General features: G+C 41.0%; 2 protein-coding genes across 2 annotated transcripts in view; both read left to right on the top strand.

The window, feature by feature from the left end:
- LOC103363969 (heat shock 70 kDa protein 1-like) overlaps positions 1-1,266 on the top strand; it is a 7,867-nt gene extending 6,601 nt beyond the window's left edge. Inside the window, exon 2 of the mRNA XM_008290954.1 lies at positions 7-1,266. Coding sequence (XP_008289176.1) covers positions 7-351 — 345 coding nt within the window. The 3' untranslated portion in view covers positions 352-1,266. The remainder of the gene's footprint in view (positions 1-6) is intronic.
- Positions 1,267-2,955: 1,689 nt separating this feature from the next.
- LOC103363962 (serine/threonine-protein kinase TAO2-like) overlaps positions 2,956-9,554 on the top strand; it is a 29,916-nt gene continuing 23,317 nt past the window's right edge. Inside the window, exon 1 of the mRNA XM_008290947.1 lies at positions 2,956-3,420. The gene's annotated coding sequence lies outside the window, so the exon portion shown is untranslated. The remainder of the gene's footprint in view (positions 3,421-9,554) is intronic.

Below are 9,554 nucleotides of genomic sequence, written 5' to 3' on the forward strand. Positions count from 1 at the left end.
GCTGAGAAATACAAAGTGGAGGACGAGCAGCAGAAGGACAAAATCGCTGCCAAGAACTCGCTGGAGTCCTTCGCCTTCAACATGAAGAACAGCCTGCAGGACGAGAGCATGAAGGGCAAAATAAGTGAGGAGGAGCAGAAGATGCTGCTGGAGAAGTGTGAGGAGACCATCAGCTGGCTGGAGAACAACCAGCTGGCTGAGAAGGAGGAGTTCCAACACAAGCAGAAGGAGCTGGAGAAAGTGTGCAACCCAGTCATCAGCAAGTTGTATCAGGGAGGGAGGCCTGCAGGCAGCTGTGGAGAGCAGGCAAGAGGAGGCTCCCAGGGGCCCACTGTTGAGGAGGTGGACTGAGGGGGCCTGAACCTGGACTCTGGTAGCAATGGGACTGTTTAACATGCAACTGTAACGTCATGTTTTTTTGTTTTCATTCTTAAGATGTTTATAACTAAAGATGAAATTTATATGTTTTTATATTCTTGCATTGCTAGATTGTGCAATAAAGATGGTTGGTAAATACAGCTTGCTTGAATCATCAGATCTTTGCACAATATCAAACCAGAGATTATTAATACTGTGTTTCATTCATATATGTGAGGTAGAAATATTTAAAATTAAGAACATCTGAACTTGTTAATATGGAAATGAATTTGTTTGAGCATCAAAATCAGTGGTGCAGTTTGCAGAAGCACCACTAGATGTCACAATTTAACTGCTTTCAGAGTCTTTCTCATTCTCATTGAGACATACAGGCTTGTAAACAATATGTTAACAACTATGACCAACTGTCAGTTTATTTTCCAGCCAGTTGTTTTTCAGCATCGACTTAATGTACATTTTAAAGGGTGTCAGTGAAATAATGTTCAATAAATAAAACTTAAATGTCCAGATGTCAGTGTCATCAAACCAAAACAGATAAGGAGACAAGTGCAATCCAGACATGACATTCCATATATACTCCTGTATGATGTCTGTGCAGTGGAAGTCAAAGTATTCAGAACATTACTTTGGTAGGAGTTCCTATAAAAGCAGAAGTAGAAGTTAGGCATTGAAAGCAGATGCTGCCTGAAACTGTAAAATGATTAAACAATACATATTGGAATATTATTTCTTATGCATTAATGTGTAAACAGCTTCTTCATTCTTCGTTATTTTATATAAAATTGCACCTCATAGGTATTTACATCATGGATTAATATTTTGAGTGTTTTCCCAATTCTTTGATCTTTTGGTGTATAAAAATTGAAAATAAATAAATGATGACCTTCACAGTGATCATTTTACTGACTAACAAAATAACAAAAAATGTCACTTTTGAGAAGGTTGAACCGTGAAACTCTTTCTGATTTTGGCAGCGTGCCGCGGATGGTTATCGTGCTTGAATATTCCTCTTCTGCCAGCCTTCTACAGATTTAGAGTTATTATCATGGTACCATTTATAAACATCATCTCCCCAACACATTTTGCACTCACACAGTCCCGTAGCGTCACACTCCCACCTGATTTCCTAATCATCAGGACTATGCATTCACTGTGGTGGTCCTGGTCAGGTTCACACTGACCATGCTGGAGTCCATCTGAGCCACATAAATTTATTCTGGTCTCATCTGACCAAAGAATGTTCTACCAACATTCATGAGGTTCCTTTTATGTTCTTTAGCAAGTTAGCAGCTAGAACTTCAGCACTGAACAGCAAGCAAATGGGTTTTTCTTGGATGCTGTCCTTAGAATTTGATGTGCGGTGTACTTCACACTGTCAGAGCTGCACAGAAACTCTGATTTCCATTGATAACCCTTGTGAGCCAAGTGGGAAACAGCTGTCATCTGTTTTTCACAGCTTGTGGAAGCAGTTCACTGTCCGTGGAGTCATTTTAGGACGACGACCACTGCAGCTCTGATTAGTGGTACTACGGCTCCTAAACCTCCTGATTACTGCTGCTAGTGTGTTTCCACTTTTGATTTAGACAACTATTTGTAGTTATCTTCCTTGATCCTTTTCCATCTTTGTCAAGCCTCACAAGCAGATTACTCAGTTCCTCTGGCAGTTCTTTTCCATGTGGAGCCACGATGAGGACATGAAGCTGGACATAGGTTCAGAACTGAGTCCTGCTGTTCACGGCTCATTGTGGAACCACGTTCATGCAGTTTGGCTGATTGGAAATCACAGGTGGACTCACATTTCTTTCACTGAGTTGAGGCCTGTATTCTTTCTGAGGTATTTACTTCTGTAGAAAACAACTAGACTTCTTTTTTGGTCTTGAAGACATTTCACCTCTCTTCCAAAAGCTTTCTTCACTTCTACAACCTTTGGTCAACCAGTGTTCTGGTTTATCTACAGACATTCATGGTGCATCTGTTAATGCCATCTCCCCAAAACCTTCTGCCTTCGTGCGGCCCCATATCATCATGATACTACCACCTCCGTGCTTCACTGTCAGGACTATGCATCCACTGTGGTAGTCCTGGTCAGGTTCACACCAAACATGCTGGAGTCCATCTGAGCCAAATACATGTATCTTGGTCTCCTGTGATAAAGGTGAAATGTCTCCAAGAATCCCCCCAAAAAGCCAGTTGCTTTCTACTGGAGCATTTAGGATTTTTACGACTTTGATGACTGAGAGTCTGCACAGACTTCTTGTGTATTTGTTTCTGATTGTTCATAGGAGTACGTTCTCGGCTTATTGTGAGCTCATGTAGTCCTGAATCCTTTGACATTTCAGTGTCATGTACTGGGGTGTACTCACTTGTGTTGTATACTGTAGTAAATGTCTGAAAAGTGCAGCGCCTCATTATGAAACGTGTCTAACAGACTCACAGTCTTGATAATAATCATTAAATGGAGCCTCGGAGCGTTTGTACCAGATTATTAATATAATGTAGGTCGGTTTATTTATACCGTTTTATTTGTGAAGCGGAAAGCTCAGCGGAAACAGCGCAGCGCTGATCCCGCCCAGCAGCCTGAGCCATCTTGTGTTTAGCAGAACAAAAACGGAGGAAGGAGCCGGAGGATGGGGCGCAGATGTTAGGACGAGTCTCCAGACTGGGAACCACAAAGGCTCGGTGCAGCGGGACAGTATGCTCGGCAGTGTAGCACCGCGGACAAACGGCAGCCACACCCCGGAGAACCGCTAATGTTACCGTTAGCTCGAAGGCTATTGAAGCTAAGCTAGCCAATTAGCTCAGGCTAGTAACCCAGGGACGTTAGAGAGAGGCGGCTTAAAGTTTCTCTCTGACCCCGCTGAACCAGCCGCTGAGATTCGTAAATAATTTCACCACAACCAGGAGGGACCTCGGAGGAGATGGGCCGGACGCGGTGTTGATTATCTGCCGAGAGGAACCCCGGGCTATGAGGATTGGGGCTAGCTGCTAGCTCGGCTGCTAACAGTTGTTTTTCGTTCCTGAGCGGAACCACAATAAGCCGCGGTGAGTAATGCTACACAGCTAGCTGCCCTGCTAGCGGCGCAGCTAGCTAACCTAGTTAGCTTTTCCAGAGGTTTTCAAACTTGGGTCCGGGGACGCCCGATGGTCTTTGGTTTGTGCTCAGAGGCCTTCAGTAAAATAAGAAATAAAGCAAGTTTACTGCAGTTTTCGGCTTGGGTTTAGATCGTTTGTGTTGAACAGTTTTAGCTGTGTTTATTGTTACAGTTAGCGGAATTTAACGCCGTGAAAGATGCTCAATTCAGTGAGAGTTCCGCAACAAACAGCAACGTCCTGCGGGCTTTTATTGTCTTTTATCGGTGTCTGTTGATCTCCTCCCAGGACAACAACATTCGCTTCTGTTTTCATGTTGGGTTTGCTTCAATCAAATCAACGTTTAACAGATCGTCAGTAAATGTAGGAGCCTAACAAAGTCACATTTAGATTTAAAGCCTCTATTGTCGGTCAGTCTTCTTAGAAATCTCACATAAAATCTCAACATAATCTCCCACTATATAACAGAAGTGAAATGTCAAATGATTCTAAATTGTATCAGCTCTCAGTAATAGCATATTTTAAGTTATTATGTTTAACAGTAGCGTATCTCCCCTTATGAACAGTAAAATAGAAAGCCTTTAGAATATATTGAAAGTACAGGTTATAATGGAGAAACTCAGTGCATTGAAAGTCAATCATTGAAACTAAAGAGTCCATCTGTAATTTTCAACCGGCACAGCTGCATGATGGTGGTTCTAAAATGAGCCGTGAACAGCAGAAGTCAGTCAGTCTTGGGCCTGTGGGCTGTGTCTATGTGCATGTCTGCATCATGGCTCCACATGGAAAAGAAGTGAACAGAGGAACTGAAAACTCTGACTGTGAGACTTCACATAGATGGAAAATGATTCAGGAAGTTCAACAAAAAAAATCAGTGAAACTCTGTTGCAGCAGTAATCAAGAGGTATAGAAGGAGTAATGGTGCCACTAATCAGAGCTGCAGTCCTCCTAAAATGACTCCACGGACTACTTTCACAATTCAGCTCTTATAAAACAGACGGCAGCTGCTTCAGACTTGGAAAATCAGAGTTTCTGTGACGCTCACACAGTGTGAAGGACGTTCGCTTGCTTGCTCTTTGACACAAAAGATTAAAGTTTGCTCGCGAACATGAAAAGAATGTTGGGAGCACGTTCTTTGGTCAGATGAGACCAGGATAAATCTGTTGGGTTCTGATAGACTCCAGCATGTTTGATGTGAACCTGACCAGGACTATAGCAGCGAATGCATCGTCCTGACAGTGAAGCACGGAGGTGGCAGTATCATGATATGAGGCTGTTTGGGTGCGAAACGTGTCGGGGAGATGACATTTCTAGATACACAATGAATGTCTGTAGATTAACCAGAATGCTGGCTGATAAGATGCCTCTCAGTCTGCAGTTCTCTTGAAGAAGCAGCGTGATAACCATCCAAAGCAAACTGCCAAAATCACACAAGAGGGAGAAAAAAAATCACACTTAGGAAAAACTACTACCTGGATAAGTACTGACTTGAATCCAGTAGAACATCTTTGGGGATATTTTAAAGAGAAAGGTAGAAGAACACAACTCATCCAGCAAAGAGCAGCTAAAAAAAAAAAATGTGCAGAAATGTGGTATCATCTAATACTGAGGAGGATTGAAAAATACAGGTGAGTTAAGACTAAAATGTGAGTAATGACAAGTACTGATTTCGCATTAACTCTCTACTTGGGGGGGCTGCATTTTAATTGAGTAGATCCAAACGGTTAGATTTAAATAAGCACAAATATTGTTCAACATAATGCAAACACTGAGGTTACACAATGTTGAATCATTTGACTTTTAAGCGATAATTCACAGCAATGTATTCACTTCTGTTGTCAGCTTTAAAAGAGCTGCTCGGAGACATGATGTTAGCTTTCAAGCAGCCAACTCGAGCTGAACTAAACTAATTTCTGTTGATAAGGTATGAATCAGGGCGGAGTGGAGGCCATTTATGGAGTTGCAGTGTCTAAACAAAACTAGCTTAATAGATGTGAGGTTTTCCTGCTTTGGGGCAGAGCTTGATGTAATGCTTATGTAAACCTCAAATCAAAGCCACACATCCTGAGTATCCCGATTTCCTCCCAAACAACTTTGGAGCGATTCAGTTTGATATACAAAAAAAAAAAGGCGGATTTGGCTTCAAATCACGGAAAAACATTCAGTTTTCACTTTGCTATCTGCAGCATTAGACACATTTTTCATCTATTTGTGGTCATTAGTGATGCGCTTTATGGATATTTTAGTGCTTAAGTGACACGAGGAATACTTGAAGCACCCTTACATTGCGAACCACTTTTGTTTTTCTTAAAATGAGACAGTTTATCATTGTTTATTAGCGCTAATAAATGTGTTCCCCCCCCCAACATTTACAACAAGGAGCTTCTGTTATGCAAAACTGCAGATCAGGACTGAACATGTGATTGTGGTCATTCGGCGCCACTGACACACTGAATTTCACGTCACATTTTGGGTTTTAAAAGAACAGTCTGCGGCTCTGTTTCCCCTTTTTCCTTTAAATACAAACGCTACCTTCAGATTTAAACTTAACTGAACTTTTTTTTTTTCCACGTAGGAATTTGAGGAAACTTGCTTTTCCAGCGTTGCGTGACTAAGCTTTCGACAACAACCGTGTTTCTTGGAAAGTGACAAAAATAGAGACGTCGTCTTGTCTCGGAGACGATGAATGATATCTTGTTTGCATTTTAATGTGTGTCTGAGGAATCTGAAAGCGGTGAACAGCTATGATGACCAACCTTACTGTGGTTCTTTTAAAGACACCAGTTTACACCCTGTTGCTTGTGGTTGGCTTTTCATTAAGTTTGGACTTGTGCAATAGAGACAATAGAGCCTGTTTGAAGGCTCGATTATTGTCTGTGGATCCTTGAAAGATGCTTCAAATTTAACATCTAAGACCATAAAAAGCTCTGAACAAGAGAAACTATGTTGACCTACATCATGCATGTTGCATATTGAAATACAAAATCAGTTGTTCTGCAGTAAATCCTGACCCATATTACGATTTTTTTAACATTTGTAAATCTGATGTGTCGTCATGTATTGACAGTATATCGCATTAAATATTGTGATTATTATAATTCAGTAAATGCAATCAGGTTTTGTACAGAAAATATGAATTAGAATTTCAGTGCCAACAGTTAATCCATTCGTTTGCAACCATTAAATGAGTAGTTGAATTGTGAAACTAACTGGGCGGCTGTGGCTCAGGTAGTAGAGCAGGTTGTCCTCCAATGGCAAGGTTCGATCCCCTGCCCCTCCACAGTTGAAGTGTCCTTGGGCAAGACACTGAACCTGAAGTTGCTCCCAGTGGCAGGCAGCACCTTGCATGGCAGCTCTGTCGCCATCGGTGTGTGAATGTGTGTGTGAACGGGTGAATAAGAAACACACTTTGGATAAAAGCGCTCTATAAGTGCAGAGCATTCAGCATTTAATTGACTGATTAATCAACAGTAAAGATAATGAGTTTGAGCTCAAGAGTAATTAACATCCAAAAAGTTCTTAGGAGAAACTATTTTGACCTGCATTATGAATTTTGCATATTTCAATACAAAATCTGCAGCAAATAAGAACCCAGATTACACGTTAAATCTGTGATGTTTTATGTGCGTTGCATAATGGTGGCACACAGAACGTTACAGTCAATATTTCCAGTCGTATACTTTGTTATCCAGATGCACAATTTTGCGTGGAGATGTGTACCAGCTTGGGAAAATATCAATTTTAATTAATCCAGCACCAAGTATTCAATAAGTCGTCAACTATTAAAATAATCACCAACTATTCTGATTAATTGGTTTGAGTACATTTTAAAGATAAAGTCTAAATTCTGTTACTGTAGCTTCTTAAATCTGAATATTGTCTTTCCTCCTCTGTGACAGTAAACTGAATATCTTTGGTTTGAGGACAAAACAAGACATTTCTATCGTTAGCTTTGGTAAACAGTAATTGACATTTTTTGCGATTGTCTGACAATTTATAGATTAGACAATTAATTAAAAAAGTAATCCACAATTTAATCGACAATATAAATAAATCTAACCTCCAGCCTCAGAGTAAACAGAGTCCAAAACATTCTTAAAAAGAGAAACTATCTTGACCTACATCATGAATTTTGCATATTTAAATACATAATCAGTTATTCTGCGGTAAATAATGACCCAGATTACATGTTGATGTTATTTTAATTTGAAATCTGTGATGTTTTAACCACAGGACGTTGCTGTAAATATATTTATTGGCGTATTTTCATAACAGTATGTTAGATTTTATGGGGAGATGCTTGTCAGCATGTGAATAATTTCAATATTAACATGGAGACGGATTTAAAACGTGTCACCCAGGACTGTTGTGCTTTAGTTCTGGTGTGGAAGCCTGTTCAGCTTTCTTCGTCGAGGCCTTAATAAGCACTAAATTTGAATTTCAAAGAGCGTTGCGGAGTGCAGAGCGATAGAAAAAGAGAAGGAGATTGACGTGATAAAGGTCCCTGCTGGATGAGAAGAACATCAGTCACATCAGAAAGGTTTTAATCAGCTGTGCTTCTCTCTCTGCTCTGTAAAAACTGTAAAATCCACAGTTTTGTGATGGCTTGTTTTTCTGAGTCGCTGCAGGCCTCCAGCCTTGGACTGAACACCATCAGGCCACCGAGTGCCACATAATGTATAATTGGAAATTGGTTCAGTGCGTTTTGAAGAGATGCTGGGTCAGGGGGCGGGAGGCTGGAATCTGTCTGCTCGTCTAGCACACATCTAGTGTGTTTTTAAAAGGAACCAGCCTGGCAGCGCTGCATTAAACCGGGTGAATCACGGAGGCCCGGTTCTGTTCCGGCTCTGACACTCACACATTAACCCCATTACGGAGCCGAGTGGCGGCGGTCGATGGCGGCGGCTCCGAGTGCAGCTTCAGATTACAGCCAGAGGCCGCGTTTAGTCGCATGATTTGATCTGAAGCTCAGCTCGGCTCATGTTTGGATTTTCATGGATTTATCTAAGTGGGTCTTTGATCTGAGTCGGACCGTCGTGGTACAGTGTTGTCGGCTGCTCTCTGATCTGCACATACAGCAGATAAAATCAGCGCCGTGCATGTAATTAAATGTAAATTAAATCTATCTTTCTCTTGGTTAAATGTAACTTTTTTCCTGCTGGTGTGCTGTTTGTTATTGATTTTCTGCCTCATATTCCTACTGGAGCAGCGTTTGTTTTAGTTTATTAACAACAAATTAATCTGTAGCTGTTAGTTTTATTATATGTTATTACCTGTGTGGTGAATTTTCCACAGAGATGAATACAAACATTGGAGAAATATCAGTTTCAAACAGAGCTGCAGCAGTAAATCAACTTTAAATTAATTTAACAACTATTCTGATAATTGATTAACCCGTTTGCGCCATTTTAAAAGATTATCAGTCCAACTTCTGTGACTGCAGCTTCTCAGATGTTCATGTTTCCTGGTTTCTCTCCTCCTCTGTGGCAGTAAACTCAATAATGTTGCAGAAAAGCTCTTGTGTTTTTTTTACTCATATTTTAATGACAAGTAGATAAATGTAGAAAACAAACAGCTGGTTAAACAGTAATGAAAAGAGCTATTTGTTGCAGGACTAATTCGAAGCTGACATTTTCCGTTCAAGTCCATTTAAATCATTATGTAATTGAAGTCCTCGGCAGCACTTTGTAGCTGCACAGACGACGCTGGTGTTTAAAGCTGTGACTCAGTAGCCCAACAGGATGATGGAGTCACATCTGGACCGTCGTGTTCGGTGGAATCATGACTCCCCTGAAGGCGTCTTTTAACCGGCCATCGTGGTCTCATGACGTCCTTCACGCCTTCAGAGGAAGACGAACCGATTCCTCGAGGTTCTTTGTCACCCGCTGCTGTGACCCGAATCTGTAAAAACTCCGACACAGATTCAGCCAGTTAACCGTCCGCCATGTTGGTTTATCAGATACATGAAGTATCAGAACACCAGCATCGACCGCCTGATTGATAAACAAGTAGAATTCTGACTTTCTGATGGCGTCGATGAAAACTGAAGCAGTTTCAAAAGCATTCATTTTTAAACATCCATCCAT

Source organism: Stegastes partitus, unplaced genomic scaffold (assembly GCF_000690725.1).
Source record: "Stegastes partitus isolate 25-593 unplaced genomic scaffold, Stegastes_partitus-1.0.2 Scaffold704, whole genome shotgun sequence".
NCBI classification, from domain to species: Eukaryota; Metazoa; Chordata; class Actinopteri; family Pomacentridae; genus Stegastes; species Stegastes partitus.